The sequence below is a fragment of the Sorghum bicolor genome, chromosome 3 (assembly GCF_000003195.3).
Source record: "Sorghum bicolor cultivar BTx623 chromosome 3, Sorghum_bicolor_NCBIv3, whole genome shotgun sequence".
NCBI classification, from domain to species: Eukaryota; Viridiplantae; Streptophyta; class Magnoliopsida; order Poales; family Poaceae; genus Sorghum; species Sorghum bicolor.
In genome coordinates this window covers 63,155,055-63,173,066 of record NC_012872.2, presented here as the reverse complement: position 1 = coordinate 63,173,066, position 18,012 = coordinate 63,155,055, and the positions used below count along the sequence as shown (strand labels likewise).

The 18,012-nt window shown below is 44.2% G+C and overlaps 2 protein-coding genes and 1 long non-coding RNA gene across 4 annotated transcripts; 1 reads left to right on the top strand and 2 right to left on the bottom strand.

The window, feature by feature from the left end:
- Positions 1,850-2,452, bottom strand: LOC8075601. The gene has a single exon (XM_002456332.2). It carries the CDS (start codon positions 2,289-2,291, stop codon positions 2,061-2,063), a length of 231 nt encoding a protein of 76 aa, XP_002456377.1. The 5' UTR covers positions 2,292-2,452; the 3' UTR covers positions 1,850-2,060.
- On the top strand, positions 6,274-8,373 carry LOC8072093. Its single transcript, XR_002451698.1, has 4 exons — positions 6,274-6,454; positions 6,542-6,983; positions 7,060-7,716; positions 7,815-8,373. It is a non-coding gene; the product is annotated as an uncharacterized LOC8072093 (long non-coding RNA).
- Positions 8,748-11,428, bottom strand: LOC8072092 (potassium channel KAT3). Of its 2 annotated transcripts, none has more exons than XM_002456331.2 (10): positions 11,206-11,428; positions 10,889-11,104; positions 10,641-10,796; positions 10,490-10,547; positions 10,080-10,397; positions 9,733-9,972; positions 9,546-9,644; positions 9,415-9,447; positions 9,114-9,299; positions 8,748-9,035 (listed from the first exon to the last, which is right to left on the bottom strand). In XM_002456331.2, exons 1-10 carry the CDS (start codon positions 11,403-11,405, stop codon positions 8,949-8,951), a joined length of 1,593 nt encoding a protein of 530 aa, XP_002456376.1. In that variant the 5' UTR covers positions 11,406-11,428; the 3' UTR covers positions 8,748-8,948. The 2 variants fall into 2 exon arrangements, with proteins under 2 accessions (XP_002456376.1, XP_021313277.1); XM_021457602.1 differs by having other exon boundaries at positions 8,751-9,035; positions 9,143-9,299.

The window sequence follows — 18,012 nt, the reverse complement described above, 5'->3', positions numbered from 1 at the left end:
TGATATTGCTTACCACTCAGGTCTTGGATTTGCACTATTCCGGCCACTGCTTCTCGGAAAAAAGTTTAAGTATAGGTTTCGTCAGAAAAAGGTTCCCATTGTTTGTGGCTTTATGCCACATTTTTGTTTGGGCCAAGCTTATCAATAGTTGTTGCTCCAGGACAATGCTGTAGGACACTCGTTGCTTTGCTTCCAGGTCGCTGAGGTGAAGTAGAAAGGCGGTTGGTAGTGTACGTTTTGCCACAAAACTTGCCAATGTTGCTATACACAAAAACCCTTCAACTTAAAGTAGCTTGGAGTGACCAAATAAAATAAGACTCCACTTGTTCCGATCATTGGCGCATGGCAATTTTAAAAACCTGAGCAACCACACAACAGGAGCCACAAGAACCAAGAACGGCTCAGGTTCATCTGAAACACATGGGGTGTCTCATCAACAACTGGCAGCGTGGCGATAATGGCGTCAGAGGATCAAGATGGAGATGAAAACGGGTGGTAGTATCCTGAAACGCATTAAAACACGCGCTAGGCCGCAAGTGGTACCATCACCTCAAACGCTCTCTTGGCACCCGGGATTAAAACACGTGCGGCATTACCAGCCGTTTCTTTTTTTTTTTTAGTGGTATCTTGGCGTGGATCTGAATTCATCCATGACCAGGTTGACGCCGGGGGGCCGCCACCGCCACAGCCGGGACTGCGCCTTCTTCAATCCGAGGACCGAAAAGGCTGCCGCGGATGACGGAATTATTGGAGGCCGGTGGTTGCTCATCAGGTCAGCCAGGACTTTGGATATGGTGGGGGACGGGCGGAGGACCTGAAGCCAGAACGCGCGATGTGTCCCGTGGACCGCGGTGGCGTGGGAATGGTCCCGAGAGGCCGAGAGGTTTTAGAGGAAGGCGGCACCCAAAAATGTTAGCTGCGTCACTGCGTGGCTGATCACGCATCGCAACGCAAGGCGGCTTGCGGCACGAGAGGTCGAGAGCACGGCATCACGGGCGCCAGAGAACACCAATCCAACGTCGACGCCGAAGGATCTCATCAGTAGTTGCTGCCCTTTTGAGGCATCGCAATCGCGACTCCTGGCAGGCCGAAAGAGATCATGGGCTTAATTCTTCTGTGGGCTGTAAGGCAATTTGGGGCCTAAACGAAGGCGAATCCTCAACTGGCCTGCATTTGAAGGAAGCCGACTTCTGGGCCACCTGGACTGGGCATTAGTTGGGCCTAGGAAAAACATTGCTGCCTTCCAGCGGCTTCCTTTCACGAATTTCGCCTAGCCGTCTTAGTGGAGTGCAAAAAGTATTTTCACGTTTGATCAAAATTATAGAATGAAAAACTAAGATTTATAACGTAAAATGAGTATACTATGAAAATATAATTAAGAAAGAATCTAATGATATTTTGTTTAACTCTTCAAAATTTTTAGAACAACTTGCAATTTGAAATAGAGGGAGTATATGTTTGCCGATTCAGGTAACTTTTAGGTTCTATCAAAAACCACGTTATTAGATTTGCCCCTAGCGCCTTAGGGCACTCACAATGCAGAGTTATTTATTATCTCGAATAATAGGGACTTAGAGTCTAAATAAGACTTGGAGTCTTATTTTTTCTACCACTTTTTTTAATAAATATGCTGCCACATCAGTAAAATACCATAAATAATATGTAATTAATTGTCTTCAACTCTATGATAGAGTCTTGCATTGTGAGTGCCCTTAGTGCATGAATCTAGAAAATAGAACTGTCACAATGTTTTTAGCCGGTAATTCAGTACCCTGGCTAAGGGCAGTACCGAATTCCGCCGCATGTCAAATTTCCTCGCTCAAACCAGAAATAGTAGTCATCGAAGAGATCAACACAAAGAATAGATATTATAAAAGAATAACAAATAAATGGTATATTATTAAAAAAAAGCATAATCCTCTCTTATACAGGCAAAAGAGAGGTCAGCAGCACTGGAACCAATAGCCTAGTAGAACAAACAGAACGAACATAAATATTCCCCCTCTCCCAGCAATCCAGATCGCAGGATTCTTCCCTCCATCCCTCGCCGCAGAGCCCCCTCAGTTGGCGAGGAAGGCGATGAGAGACACCAGGGCTGCGACGGCCCACGTCCCCGGTATGGCGCCAGCGAGCCCCGCGGCACCGCCCACGGCCGGCGCGGGGGCCGGGGCCAGAGCCAGGCTTCCCAGGAGCGCGTCCTCCTCCAGCTTCCTGCTGGCCGCCGCGGACGCGACCAGCGCGAGGAGCACCACGGCGAGGAGCACGGCGACGGTCTTGGTCGAGGCAGCCATGGAGACAGACGAACGAGAAGAAGGATCTCTCGGGCTGGAGAAGTGGGACTCGGCGGCGGTCGGCTTCCCCTCTCCCTTCCTTCTCGTCGGCTTCTCGGGCTCGGGCTCGCTGCGGCGCTCGAGGGGAGGATCTGGGAGTTTGCGGCGGATGTGTTTGGTGTGGTGGGAAGTGCCGGCGGAGCCCCGGATTTATAGGTGGGACGAGACGAATGTAGCCGTTGGAGGGGGTGGGGGGCTCAGGTGAGGCGAGGCCAGCTTCTGAAACGTTCGAATTCGGCGTGGCGGGCGGTGGGGGCCACGCCCAGACGTTGTTCGCCTGGTCGTGGACTCGTGGTCGTTGAGTGGAGTAGCCGTTAAAAGTTAAAGGCGCATTTGGCCGGGCCAGTGGTCAGCCGTCAGCAGCAGCAGCAGCAGCTAGCCGTTGAGCAGAAGCGGCCACGCGTGCCGGCGGAGGGAATCCTAAGAACGGCACCGGCACAAAAGGCGAGACGCTTCGGCCTTTAAATAAAAATAAAAACTAATTACACAGTTTGTCTATAAATCGCGAGACGAATTTTTTAAGCCTAGTTACTCCATGATTGGACAATGTTTGTCAAATAAAAATAAAAGTGCTACAATGTCAAAATCAAAAAAATTTTGCATCTAAACAAGCCCTTCGCCGAGCTGGGACCGCTGACTCACGGCCGTGTCCGCGCGTGCTTCTTCTCTGTTTCTGCTCGGTTCGAGTGCGCGCGTTCTGCGATCCATGCGTGGCCGCTCCATGGTCAGTTGGTCACGCCTTCGTTTTCAAACGTGGCGCCGGGCACAATCATGACCACGGGTGGAGTAGAGCGGCAGAAGTGTTTGACAAGCAAACGGGGGTGCCGTACGATGAACAAGTTTCGGACGCTTGTTTTTACCTCGGGACAAAATTCATACTAGTCCGATGTTGTAAGAGCAACTCTAACCAACTCTCTAAATTAAGTCCTTAAATTTTTATTTACATGCTATGATAAAAAAAGTAGGAGCTCAAATTAAGATCCAACTCCAACCCACCTCCTAAACAAGTAGGATAGGAGGTTCTAGATATGAGGGGTTGAAACTATAATTTAGGAGGGCATGGAAAATGGGAGCCCAAATAGAAAGTGGGTTGGAGATGATTTTTTTGAATTAAGTCTCTAGATTTAGAATAGGGACTTGTTTAGGAGGTGGGTTGGAGTTGCTCTAAGCAGATCAGATCGATTTAGGCCTTGTTCAGATCAAAAAACCTTTTGGATTTTGACGCTGTAGCAGTTTCGTTTTTTATTTGATAAAAATTGTCCAATCATAAAGTAACTAAGCTTAAAAGATTCGTATCGTAATTTACAGGTGAACTGTGCAATTAATTATTTTTTATTTATATTTAATATTTTATGTAAGTGCCGCAATGTGCAATTAATTATTTTTTTATTTATATTAAATGTTTTATGCAAGTGCCGCACGATTCAATGTGATGGAAAATATTGTAAAGTTTTGGGTTTTTAGGTGCATGACCCACATATATTTGATTAACGTTGTTGTGCCGTATACTGCATGAAGATTATTATGTATTTATGTTTGTTTGATTTGCTCGCAAGTTTCGTTCGTCTAGGATCCGTGGAACGCCAACGCCACTGGCCCATCACACCAGCTTTATTTGATTTTTTTTATCTCGTTACGTTATGATATGAAATCTAAAAGGTATTCATGGGCCTAGCCCAGAAGCAGCAACGCGAGAAGGCAATGACCAGAACCAGCAACTGCTTTACGATACGAACTGCCAGAGGCCCGTATCTTATAAATCGAGCCCGTTCAATATTCCTGGCTGAGAAGCCGAAACTTGCAATAATTTCGGCCCATCCTGCCTTACTCCCTCTGTATAAAAAAGACCTATATTTTTTAGTTTGACTAATCATATTTGACCACTTATCTTATTCAAAATTTTTGTGTAAATTTAAAAATAGATAAATTATTACTAAATCTCTACCACATATAATGCACCCAAAAAACTATCCTAAAGCCACACCTAATAGTGTCCACCACAGTCATCAACTCTTCTAAGTACACCCACAAAATTACACACATGAGTACCTAATATTTCAAACGTACGGACGAGATTAACTCTAATAATCTCCTTTCTCTCACTCACTCGCATCTAACGTACCATATTGCTGGGATCAGAACTCATCACTCATCCCTCTTCCGTCCCGCACCCACGCAGGCACGTAACACGAAGTGCCCTCTACCATCCCGCACCCAATAGGCGCGAAGCACGAGGCGCACGAACGCAAGGACCGACGCCGCCCGCACGCAGCAACGCCGCTCGCACGCTCGCAAACCTGCCCGCCGCTGCCAAGCAGCCACGCCGCCGACGCCGCAACGCAGCCACGCCGCCCGCGCCGCGCCACGCCGCTCGCACTCTCGCAATCCTACCCGCCGCCGCCACGCAGCCACGCCGCCTGCGCCGCGCCGGAACACAGCCACGCCGCCCGTGCCGCGAGACAGCCGTGCGACCACAACTCGTGAGGAAGTCACTGCGACGGCGGAAGTCATTGCGACGGAAGTTCATTCATCTGGAAGAAGCATGGGTACGGCTGTCCATGCGGCCTGTTGCTGCATCTCTGCATTCTCTGCTCACGTAGAGTCAGAGCTCACAAGTCGTTGCTCTGCTTCCTTTCTCTTATTTAATTTCTTTGGTTTTCTAATCTTGGGAACTTATTTGCCAGGAATTATGAGACCACGTCGTTGCTCTGCTTTTGTTGAGATTGCTACAGTACGTGAGGTGAGTAGATATTATTTAGAAAATAAATCACGCAGCAGTGCTCCATATGGACTTTAGTAGTTTGACATAGTCATCACCTGTATAAATTTCAGAAAATAGAAACATTTCTTAACCACATGTTATTGGCAAAAGCCCTTGGCCACGCCGCCATTGGTGGTTTCATCGATCTGGGGGAAAATAATGCAGTGTGGAGTTTGGGGGAACAAGTAGTGCTAATCAGGTTGATGCAGTGGCTAATCAGGATGAGTCTACACTGCGTCTATGTTACTAGGTGGTACTACTATTGGATGGCATAAAAAAATATTGGATTCAGATTTTTTTTGTAGTTCACAACCTATAAAACAATCAGTATGTAATAAAATTAAAAGTTCTGCTATGTAATTGTACTTCTACTAATATTTTTGTTTCCTCATGTTTTCCATGGACCTATGTTATTTTTTTATAGGTTTGACAAGGAATTGAATAAAGAGGTTGCTGTAAAAAGTCATTGAGCTGTAAGAAGGAGGAAAAAATGCTAAAAATTTAAGCTACGAGTACTGCAAACTGAAAAGAAGTACAAATTGAAACTTATAAATAATAACTATTTTACAGGGTATTAAGTGGTCTTCCATGGGGGATAGACAACCAACCCGCACTACATTTGGCGACATATCAAACATCATCGGACGAGGTATGTTAGTTGACATCGTCCATCGTCAGTTTCTATGATTTTTTAGCGAAACTGTGACACACATTATACATCACAGTAGAAGAGACAACACCTGCAAATGATGAAGAGAGAAAAAAAGGGAAGAGAGGAATAGAAAACAACATGAATATCGCGCACGAAAAAGGGCCGAGGAATCCAACAAACAAAGAGAGGAGCGGAATAGAAAGCAACGTGAATACCGTGCGAGGAAAAAAACACCGTCAATACTCAAGACTCCTGATCATGGTATCCGCAAACTGATCATGTATACTATTCTTCTTTGTTTATGCATCGAAATGAGTAACACGGTTAATTTTTATACACGCAGAACCATCTGATGTAGAACCTATATCCAGTTGCACAGATGTTAGCATGACAGAAGCAGTATATTCCACCTTGGCCCCATCTCGATTGGGTACGTGGTTTTTGTTAATGCAATTGATTATAATACTACAGAATAAATATACCTCTGGTATGTGCAGTTTAATTGAATATTAAAACTTGCAGGAGGAAAATCACCACAAGAAATTGGTGTTTCAGCCATTTGCCAAGCATCAATATATCATGACAAGGAAAATGATGATCCACTTGAGTGCAATGACTGGCTACATAGGAATGATGAGTACGTCAGGAAACAAAGACCACCATTGACGCCTTTGGCGACTGAAGGTTCAAACAGCACCATAATAAATACAGGTATGCTAACATCTAACTAGGACATTGTAAATTTCGATGGGGTGGAGATTGGGTCAAATATATCTCTTTGTGTTCAATGGTGATCAGGTGTCAGCTCAAGCACTGCCAAACTGCTCAGCAAACGAAACTGGTACCTAAACATGGATGCGACAGCCAAGGCAAAATTGCTAAAACAGAGGCGACAATACAAAAAAGCAAGAGCAGCGGATAACAACCGCCGAGCATGCCCTACTGTTGCCCAGGAAGAAAATGTTAACCATATACCTGTGATCAGATGTGTAGACACCAACGATGAAATCGAATTTGACATTGTTTTATTCGAACCTACAAACCATGAATCTGATGATGAAGGTTGGTTTTACAAATCACTTAACCAATGCAGTTTTTTTCTTTAGTTGGCATTTTGTTGCATGCATCCTGTTAATTTCAAGCGCATGTGAAATAGATCATCTAAGTGATATAGAAGAGGAATTTGTCATAGAAGAAGATGGTCCTAAAGATTTTGAGACTATGCAGTTTCTTGGTGAAGGTAACTATTACTTAATAAATTGTTATTTCTAACCATGTGGAGTGACTGCCACATTGACATATTTTTCAATATACAGAATGTGCATTTGAGTCATATCGTGTCAACGACGATTGCAATGGCAAAACTGTAGCTGATGACCCATATGATTTTGTCTACCATAACTTGCCGGAAGAGCACCATGTTTTGAAAAAGGTTCCTGACTGCCGATATTGTGGAGCCATGAGATTTGAAGGCGAACCACCTGGATTCTGTTGTAGAATGGGAAAGATAAAAGTGCATATCAATGATGTACCTGCTGAGTTGAAGAGGTTGTTCACGAGTCCGGTGGATACTGATGCAAAATATTTCATAAAACACATACGGTACTTCAACTCTCACTTCTCATTCACAAGTCTCGGAGTTACACTGGACCGGAGATACTGCACAGCGGCAGGTACCGGCATATATACATTTCGTGTACATGGTGAATGTATCATCGTCTGGACCATTTACTGCCAGGGTCAAAAGAGCCACGTCACCTGCAACTCTACTTTTATGACACAGAAGAAGCAGATACATTGTCTCATAGAGTGAAAAGGTCACCTGATCTTGATATAAATATTGTAAGAAATGTGCTCAGGATACTACAAGCAAATAACCCTTATGTACAAACCTTTAATAGAGCTGGCTCTATTCCGAATCTTGGTGATTATGTAATTGAGCTCAACACTAATGTGACACCTGACCAACGAAGGTACAACCTCTTCTCCATTACATGTTAATTTTAATTTTTTTTAACAACCAACGAATATACTACTTCCTCTTTTTTTAATTTGTGCATAATTTTTTAAGGTATAATGCCCCTACTACCTCACAAGTTGCTGCTATCTGGACCGATGGAGATGACCCCCAAAGATGTTTTGATAGGAGTGTTATTGTATACCCTAAAGGAGAGAAGATGCGCTATATCAAAGCTTATCATGGGTGTTATGATCCATCAGCATATCCTTTATTAAATCCCAAAGGAGAAACTGGATGGAATAAGTTCATGCCCTACAATGACAGTCCCAAAGAGTCAACGTCTCCTACTAATGGTGAGGATTTACTGGAGCAACCAGTGGGTCCTACCGGTGGGGAGGATTTAGTGCAACAACCATTGGGTATGGCAACAGTCCAGATTCATGCTACTTCATCCTACTAAGAGACATGGCTTAAGCAATCATCATCCCTGAAGAACTCCGAGATCTGCTTAAGCAATTAAGAACTTATTTGTAGTATATGAGACATGGCTTTATTATTCCTTATTTATGAGTGTATTCTGGATTATATGAATGCTCAAAAAACTATAGAAAAAATATCGTTGTTTCGTTGAAAATTGTTGTTTTTAAGTGCATCCTTAGAATAAAACCGTGGCGTTAGCACGGGCATTGTACTAGTTACCTCTAATGATTAAATAAGTTTTTTCTTTCTCTTGAATACGCAAGAGAGTTGCGTATCTTTGTATTAAGAAGTGAGTAAGTTCAGTACAGCCCAGCTGGCACCCCACAAAATTACATTAAAGAAAAGGTGGCAGCTAGATACCCCCGACACTAGACTCCATAAGTTTTTCGCGCCCGCGTTCACCCACTGTTCCCGGGAGCTTTGGAATTGTGGTTGCGGTTTCCCTGAAGCATCGTGTGTTGTGCTCCTTCGAGATGGTCCAAGAGGTCAGCGCGAAGAGGAAATCAAACCCCTTTCTCGAGTATAAAAATAAATTATATTTGTATAAAAAGTTTTAATAAGACAAATGATCAAACAAGTTGTCTGAAAGTCAATAACAATGGTCTTTTTGAAACGGATGGAGTATTATTCTTCTCCTACATATATTGCTACTGAAGGCTACTGCACTCTTCAAATTCTGTGCCGAAAAGATACAGCAAAATTCTTCTCCCTTGTAAACACACAACACACTTCGAGCATGCAGCGTGCTTTTACATCCGAGGGGTCTCAGGGATCCATCCTCCGTTCAAATGCAGGGACCGGAGGATCGTCTTGATGCATTGCGATGTACAGTCTTTGCTCCACGCGGAGTTTCTGCACATTTGAAGCAATGAAGCAGTTAGAGTATACTAACATGGAAAACATTAGATATGATCTTGCTTAAACATTTACTTGCTGAAAGTTGACTCTGATGATCTGACCGTCTTCTCCGTTTTCTTGCATGATGTCCATCAGCTTGGACCTGCCGATCCTCAGAATCTGAGATAGTTTTGTAGTCCGGAAAGTGAATGGCTGTGGCTTGTTGGACATGACTCCAACCTCTCCTAACAGTTCTCCCTCAGCTGCTTTTCCATAGATCTGGAACATGAATAGTAAGTACTTGAGACTTCAGAGGCCATTCTTAGTAGCAGTTCTGTAGGACTATGTCCTAGTATCCTTTGCTGGAAGTGAGAAACTGAGGAGACCACCTTACCTGCTCTGTTTCATCTAGGAATGCCAGAATGTCCTGATAAGAAAGCATTTGGTCATAAAGTAGTCAAAGTTCGAAATTGATTTGCACGTTCACCATATGTAAACAATGTGAAGCAATTGGACGCAACATACCACTGCTCCTGATACAAGAAGATACAAGTCTGACGGTTTGTCATTCTGCAGCATGATATCCTCCTTTGGGGCGAAGTACTCAGTCTGCATCTCCGTCACCTGCATATTGACTTCGTAAGTGTGTCTCCACTCTCAGTGTTGCTGTCTTCATTGCATTTTATTTAATGGCAAGTCAAGTTTCTCTCACCAGTTGCTGGATGAAACCAGAGGATACTCCCTTGAACAAGTAGGACCCTTGCACCACCGGGAAGAAGAGATACAGGGAGATGCTAGACCGCATCGCCTTGGGAAGGATATCCAGCGTCTCCTGCTGCTTGAGGCCCTCCGTCCTGAACCTCAGGCATATGTGGTTCAGCATCTGCTCCTCGATCTGCTGCGGCAGTTGGTTCCTCGCCGCGAATTCTGAAGCGGCCTGGACCATATCCCTCTGCATTTCATGCAGTAGCCACCACAGCCCATCACAGGTCAGATCGTGCGAACATTCATCTATTTCTTGTGTTTTCTGAGTATGTGTGGGGAGCGAACGCGACATACGAAGTCCCTGGTGCGGCTGGTGCTGTGGACGACGAGGTTTGTCATGTTGCCGATGAGGTAGGCGGTGAGCCAGAGGTTGAAGAGCATGTAGGCGATCCCGAACAGCATCTCCCGGCTGTTCTCGGCGTGCAGGTCGCCGTACCCCGTGGTGGTCATCGTGGTGATGGACCAGTAGAGGGACGTGACGTAGCGGATCCACAGCCCGTCCTCGCGGAAGTCCGGCATGACGGCGCCGATCCACGTCCGCCTCGGGTCCGGGTACCGGTCCGCGATCAGGTAGTTGATGCACCCGGCGCAGTGGATGGCGAACAGGGTGACCTGCAAGGCAGAGGCTAGCTGGTTATTAGTGACCATGCACGACACGACGCACACTGTTCTGGGAGGAGTGGAGGACGAGCGTTCTGACGTACTGAGATGAGCTTTGTGCAGCGGATCACTGCGTAGTTGAACCGGATGTCCTTCTCGAGCCTATGGCATCATGGTCATGGCACTGTGAGTTTTAGTTTCACCGGTGTGCTAGCTTAGCTTTTCAGTTTTGCCGTGATCATGCATACTCCGTACCTTGCAAACATGGAGCTGACCCTACGCAGCCGCCAAAGCCTGAGAACGTTGAGGAACTTGAGGCCCAGGCCGTGGTCGTGCTTGTTGAACAGCAGGCTGATGGACTGGAACGGGAATGTGGAGCACACATCAAAGGCAAACCAAGTCGACAGGTACCTGCAGACAGAAACAGTTGAAGAAGATATAGCAAGTTCAGAAACAGTGCATATATTAAACGCTGACGTGGCAGTATAGTACTCCTAGCCTACCTGACTGCTATTTTCTTGTGATCGTCGACGAGGAGGTAGGACTTGCTGTCGACGTAGGGGACGAAGAACGTGAGCACGATGTCGACGGCGAAGAAGCCGTTGACGACGTCGTCCACGATGAAAGGGGCCCTGGGCAGGTACCTCAGGAACGCGAACTCCAGTGGGCAGATCCACGCCGAGTACACCACTAGCAGGATCAGAAATATCTCCCAGACCCTGCAGTCATCGTGTGCCAAGATTAATTATCTACAGTCTGCATGCAAACGATCACGCACACGAACAGATATATTATACACGGATGCAAGACGAACGCGTACTTGTAACGCGGATCGTAGGGTGACACGAGGTTTCTCCTGAGCCTGGGAGGCTGCTGCTGTGCCTGCGCCGTTGCGCCGAGCGACGGCAGAAGATCGCCGGAGAGGTTGCCGCCACTACTGAACCTATTCCTACCGTCACCGTCGCAGCACGGGAGGCGTCGTGCCCACGAACCTACTGTGCGAGAGGAAGAGCGTGCCATTTTCGCTGCAGGTCTGCTGCATTCTGTGCTGAGGGACGCCGCGGCAGCATGGCCTATTTATACTGGACGGGAGCGAGGAGCCCCCCGTCCGTGTGGTTTTGGTTCTCGGACTCTGATAACTACTGCGAAATGGTGAACTTGCTTTTGGTCTTGTCAGGCAGCAGAGACAGCGACATGGTGATGGTGAATTGGTATTGTCGGGGGTGCTTCCTGATTCGCAGAGGAGGGAGTTGTCGATCCCCGATTGCATCCGGCCGGCGCCATTGGTGGTGGCGTGGCCATCGATCGCTCAAGTGGGTCTCTGCCTCTCTGCACGCAGAGGAGGCCGGGTGTTCTTTGCGAATCAGGAGGCCGGCCCGGGTGCCAGCTTTCAGGAGCTAGCAGAATCCTTCAGTTTAGTTGCAGTTGCATTGCATGCCAGTTATATGAAGTTGATGTGCAATCATAATCTGATCTTAAAGCGGATACCATGTGCTTATCTGTGTTTTCTTTTTGGCTGAATTCTGGTTATTCCAATGCATGCATGCCTTATCGATAAGCGGTGCGAATGTATTCTTTTTTGAGAAAAAAAAAAGAGGAGGGAAATGGCGTGAATCATTTTTATTAGAAAGAATACACATGAACTGCAACTGAAGTAGCACAGTCGAAAGCAAGCACGGCACTAGCTAGTCGAGAGTATTCTACGGCTCAATCATGCGGCAGTCACTAAAATGGATGTCAAAAGTGGCTTGAGAACCAGTTTGTTCTTGCTTGATGCCCTAAAAGATATTATCAGTGTCACACTGTCATGATGGAAAAGTTTTTGGATAACCATAACTTCAGGTGCCAAGGCAGAATTAGTCTTACCATTACCACTTTAGCAGTTGTATATAGTGGCGTTAGTGAGGTGAGAATATCATTGGCGTTGGAATTGAAATAAACTAGTAGGTTGCATTGTTTAAAGGCGAGGGATCAGCTTGTGGTTGATACCGAAAAAAAATAGAGAGAATAATAGAAAAATAAAGACAAAGCCCCTAAATATATGCTACATGTTGCTTAGCCAATGCTTTACTCATGGAAATCCCAACAAAGAATTGTTTATGGGATTGGCCAGGATCTCTTGAAAAAAGTGAACTTTGGCTCGTTTCCAGCCATTCCGTATAGCACAAATGCACGGGCCGTCTGCGTGTTTCTTCCGGCGACCTCCCTTTCAGTCCTCTGAAGCTCAACTCTGAGGTGAATAACTAAAGCGATGAGCGATCTCCTGACTGGCTCTCACTTTTGGATTTTCTTTTGAAGAAATTCTCACTTTTTGATTAGTTAATTTATTTAGGAAAGGGGGCAAACAATATTGCGATTCCGTTGAGGCTAGATCTTGCACCTTTTGAGCTGATTTCGACTGTCAGAACCTTATGCTCATGGCATGTTGGTACAGCACACAGTAACCTTGCCGGTAATTTCAGTTCGACCGGCATTTGACGCGGGTAATTTCCACAACTCCGGCAGTAAAATAAACCTGGTTGGAATTCATATGACCTTCAGTTCTGAATTTTGTCTCCCGGTTTGTGAAACTTCAGTGTCAGAGTAGTACCTCTTTCAGTTCTATAATATGGACAGAGGACGCTATCTGACCTGTTCCAGGATCAACTCCAGCAATCAGTGCAGAATGCCGTCTCCCTCCTGACGTCTTCTGCGCTGATTGCTGGAGCCAGTGTGCGTCTTCCTTGATGGCATGGCTTTCAGTTCAATGTTCTTGGTCTTGAGCCCGTCTTGGATTGGATTCCAAGTCTCCCCTGCATGGACGATCCATTTTTTCCCCCCAGCTTTGACAGGACGGTAGTGTGGCAGAGCCGCTGTTACTTCTAGGACCAGAAGCCTCTACTAGTACTACTAGTACTAATCATCATCTCAGATCTCAGATTACATCTATCAATGAATGCCGCGTCATCGGTAACATGGCAACAATGCAAGCCTTGTTTAGTTCCCAAAAAATTTTGCAAAATTTTTCAGATTCTCCGTCACATCAAATCTTTAGACGCATGCATAAAGTATTAAATATAGACGGAAATAAAAACTAATGCACAGTTTGGTCGGAATTGACGAGACGAATCTTTTGAGTCTAGTTAGTACATGATTAGATAATATTTGTCAAATACAAACGAAAGTGGTAATATTCCTATTTTGCAAAAAAAAATTGGAACTAAACAAAGCCCAGGTCAGCAGGAGGTTCGTTTCTTTTTTTCTTGATCTGTCAGCAGATGAACGAAGAATAACGTAACCACCAGCCTACATACAGTTCATAGAAAGTACTGTACCTACTAGCTAGGATGCACGGCGGCCCGGTTCCATCGTCGTCGCGTAAACTGGTGTACTTGCAGCTTGGTGCCTGCCCGGAATTGTATACACGACACCATCGACCTGGCGTCCATTACGGGCCGGACTAGCGCTGAAAGTTGAGTTGTGCGATCATCGTGCAGCCCAGCGCGGACCCGGGTGTTTTCTTGGCAGTTGCTAGAATCATGCGCCTTTACAATGCACCATCACAATTCATCACAACAGCCCTCCGGCATCAGGCTTCGCCCGTGCCGATAGATCAAATCACAGTCAGAACCTGTCGTCTCTCCTTCCACCAACTAGAGGCACACCTGCATCATCACTTCATCAGGATAAAAAAAATGCCGATCCATTCATTCCATTTTACAGGGTGGCACCATCACAGTAGCTTTTACAGACAGCAACTGACGCGCCGGTGGCCGTCTGGTGCAGTTTAGGAGCAACAGCGAGGACCAGGTTAACTGAAAATGACAGCACCGACCACCGAGCTCGTTCGTTCGTTCGCCGGCTTTCAGCGGGAGACGACGGGGATCCGGCGGAAGAGAGGAGCTCGTCGCTCGATCGCGTCAGCCACCAACCGAGTCACCGATCGAGAGAATGTCTGGCTCTGACCCTCGTTGCGTGCACGCGCGACACCAACATCTCGTCTCCATCTCAGCCTCAGATCGACCTAGCTATAGGCCATAGCTAGGATCAGCTCCATCGAGTGCTTGGCAAATTAAATAAAATCACGAGCCGCGCACGGTCTGCACCTGGCTTGTTGCAGTCGGGTTCGCGTCGTGCACCACCTTCTTTCTTCGTGAGCTTGGAGAGATCGAGCAGATCATAACCCGCAACATTGCGAGTCAATCAATGCATTCAGGGCTACGGCGGCCGTCGCCGACGTGATGGCGGCTGTGGGCAAAATTGTACCCCAGCTGGTAGCTGTGTCTTCCTAGTTCGCCTGAGCGGACGGACCTGTAGAATACTTCATTGTTGCGCTGCGCCACACAAGAGTATGGAGGAGACTTTTGCTCCCTTCGGATATTTTCTCTCTAACTAGTTGGATGGGCTTATTATTAGTTTACCAGATGATTGCGAGTCTTAATAATTGCGCTTTATCTTTGACTTGTTAGATCATTGAGGACACGGGGAAATGATGGTGTTTGCATCTGATCACTAGAATTATAAGCGCCGACAGGATGGCAGGAACTGATATGCATGCATATACTAGTTGGTCAAGAATGGGTGGAAACTTTAGATCGCAACTACTTTTTAATATACCTATTTTATGCAATTCAGTATTTTATATTCATGTATTGATTAACCTATTCTTCACAAAGTGCAGAGAGAAGAATAATGCTATTTTTTGAGAAGCAGGAGTAATATAAATCCAGTTCTAAAAGTAAATGTGCCATGCTTGGCTAAACGCAAAAAAAGGAGCCTAATCACTACGGTCCAGCCATCCTTGAATTCAAGCAGTACTTTTAGCACAAGAATAGTGTTTTCCTCTCACAATATTTCAGCATCAGCATATTTTCTGTTGTGCAGTAGAGGACAGATCAAGAAGGAGCTCATAGAGGACACAATAGTTTCCTAAGAAAGAAGGACATGATATTAAGCAAGACGCTGATGAGATGCCACCGCCACTTCCATGTGCACCACAGCAACGGGAACATCCCTAGATTTCCTTGACCCATTTCTAGCCTCAGTTCAGTAGAACATTAACACTGGATTTGAGGTACTTTGGCAGCACTTTCTGCGAGAGATGAATGCTAGTTTTGATGTTTTGGGGCAACATGTTCTCACTCAGTTTTATTAATGCCCTTATGAAATTAAACGATACTGTTAATATCAACTTTCATAGTGACATTTATTTCAGCTCTTTATCCACTCTTGAAAAAAGACTAGTAATATTGAAGGAACGAAATAGTGACTATAGAGGAGGTGAATGGGTGCTGAACAAAATTCTTTGTTGAGAAAATAAATCAATTAATGGCTAATTGGCAAGAACGACACAAGGTGCAGCTGAACTGATCATGTTATCGGCATACATGCGGAGTACAAAGCTCAATGCACAAGAGAAAATAAACAAATAAATAAACAAACAAACAAACAAACAAATAAATAAATAAATAAATAAATAAATGGTAGCTATAGCTAAAAAAGACAACTTTGATTAAACTCAAATGCTCGCTATGCCTTGTTGTGTCTTGGTCCAAAACCGTGGTTGATTCAATCAACGCCGTCTTTACCACACATGTATTCTTACTCTTCATGTACATGTACCCAATGATAGCCCTTCAACCTTTTGTCCAAGCCTACTTGTCCGTCCTTCACTGTTCCTGGTCATCATGCACAGATTCCTGTCTCCATCGCCTATCAACCACCTTGGTGCACCCAACAAATGCACATTCACAAGCCAGGAGATAGGTTGCACAACACACTCAGCATAACATAGCATAATCAAGCACATATCAAATATATGGACTCAACGGGAAATACTTAAACCTCATGTCATTCATTCATCACATACATGGATGAGACCAAGGCACACTCAGCATAACATAGCATAATCAAGCACATATCAAATATATGGACTCAACGGGAAATACTTAAACCTCATGTCATTCATCATCACATACGTGGATGAGACCAAGGCACTTGTCGACTTGGTCTCTCAAGTGCTTTGACAATAACTTCATTGGTTTATCCTCTTCCTTTAGTAGTTACTTATTCAAGAGGATGAAACTTGTTTTTCTCTTTAATTATTAATCGTTTAATGAAATTGTTATTTGTTCTTGTTGGAAGTGTTGCTTGTCTCACGAGGTCCTGCAGTGAAGAACAATTCTAGCGAAATCAAGGTTTATAGAAGTTCTTCTGAACCGGAGTTCAAGCGGTGCCTTGATTGAGAAGCTGTCAGAGCAATAAATCCAACTCATATGTAATTGGAAAGTTGACTCCATAGGATAAAATTTATCTCGTGTGTTTAGCTATTTATTGAGCAAAACTTACTTTTTTGTGTGGGGGGTGGGGTGCAAATTTACTTTAACTATTTGTTTCATGGAATTAAAAATTGTACCTGTACCACGTTGCAAAATTTGACTTAGAATATCTCATGAAGTTGTAGATAATCATTTCTTCTAATAAATTAAATTGTTCGATTTTGTAAAATTGCTTGAAACCACATATTTATCCCATATATAGACATTCTTGATCTTATAGGCACTTAATTTATTGTTTTTGTCATCTCCATTGGGCTCGTGTGCCTATGACATGTTATTACAAGATACCTCTTTGAACCAAAAAAAAAAAAAGATGTTATGGCCATATTCTTTTTTTCCCAAGTAAGAAAGAATGTTTGAAGAATATAACAAAATTGTACCAAAAAGAATTTTTTAAATATAAAAAATGATATGGTTGAATGAAAAATGTTCCGAGAAAAAGAGAATAACGTCCTAAGAATTTGGAGGAATTGTTGCACCATTAAGCTATTATTTTTTTCAAAAGGATCCAAATTTTCCAATTGAAGAGAAAAAAAATGTCCCAGGCCAAAAATACTATTATGTTATATAAGACTGTAGCATAGCTGTTCTAAGATTTTACATTTAATGCGAGCATGGGAAAACAGAGAAAAACGAAAGAAACAAAAAAAATGCTTCATGTGCTACGGGCTACTATTAGCCTGCACGCAGTTCTTAGCTTCCATTCCGAATGCATCAAGGAGGGCTTGGTCCTGGTTGGACCCATCCCAGGTACCTCTCAGTTGGGCTGCTCATGTCCATCTGCTAACTGGGCTTGTCCACTCAGAAAGGCAGAATCTTAGGAGACATAATTTTATGATTCTCAAAAAAAAAGGAGACATAATTTTTGACGATATAAATCTAGATTTTGATTTTGAAATATTAATCGTGTCGGTGGTATAATTTTTTTTAAGTTGAGTTGAAGCTCCTACTTTTGTATTTTATATGAAAAATAAAGATCTTAGGTTCTAGATTGCACTCTTGAGCGTTATGATAGCATCAATGGTCTTCTATCTTTACGGCCTTGTTTAGTTCCAACAAAAAAACAAAAACTTTTCAAGATTTCACATCACATCGAATCTTAGAGCGCATACATGCAACATTAAATATAGATGAAAACAAAAACTAATTACACAATTTACCCGTAAATCACGAGATGAATTTTTTAAGCCTAGTTACTCCATGATTAGACAATATTTGTTAAATAAAAATGAAAGTGCTACAGTAGCGAAAACAAAAAAAATTACAACTAAACAAGGCCTAAATTTTTAAGTTCTTTAGGATTTTTTTTT

Bases quoted from the DNA above. Each gene is read 5' to 3' on its own strand.
- LOC8075601 (XM_002456332.2), bottom strand. From the start codon at position 2,291: ATGGCTGCCTCGACCAAGACCGTCGCCGTGCTCCTCGCCGTGGTGCTC.
- LOC8072092 (XM_002456331.2), bottom strand. From the start codon at position 11,405: ATGGCACGCTCTTCCTCTCGCACAGTAGGTTCGTGGGCACGACGCCTC. The intron at 10,398-10,489 runs GTACGTCAGAAC...TCTGCCTTGCAG, and splicing joins GCTGCACAAAGCTCATCTCA to GTCACCCTGTTCGCCATCCA. The intron at 9,036-9,113 runs GTAAATGTTTAA...TCAAATGTGCAG, and splicing joins TCAGAGTCAACTTTCAGCAA to AAACTCCGCGTGGAGCAAAG.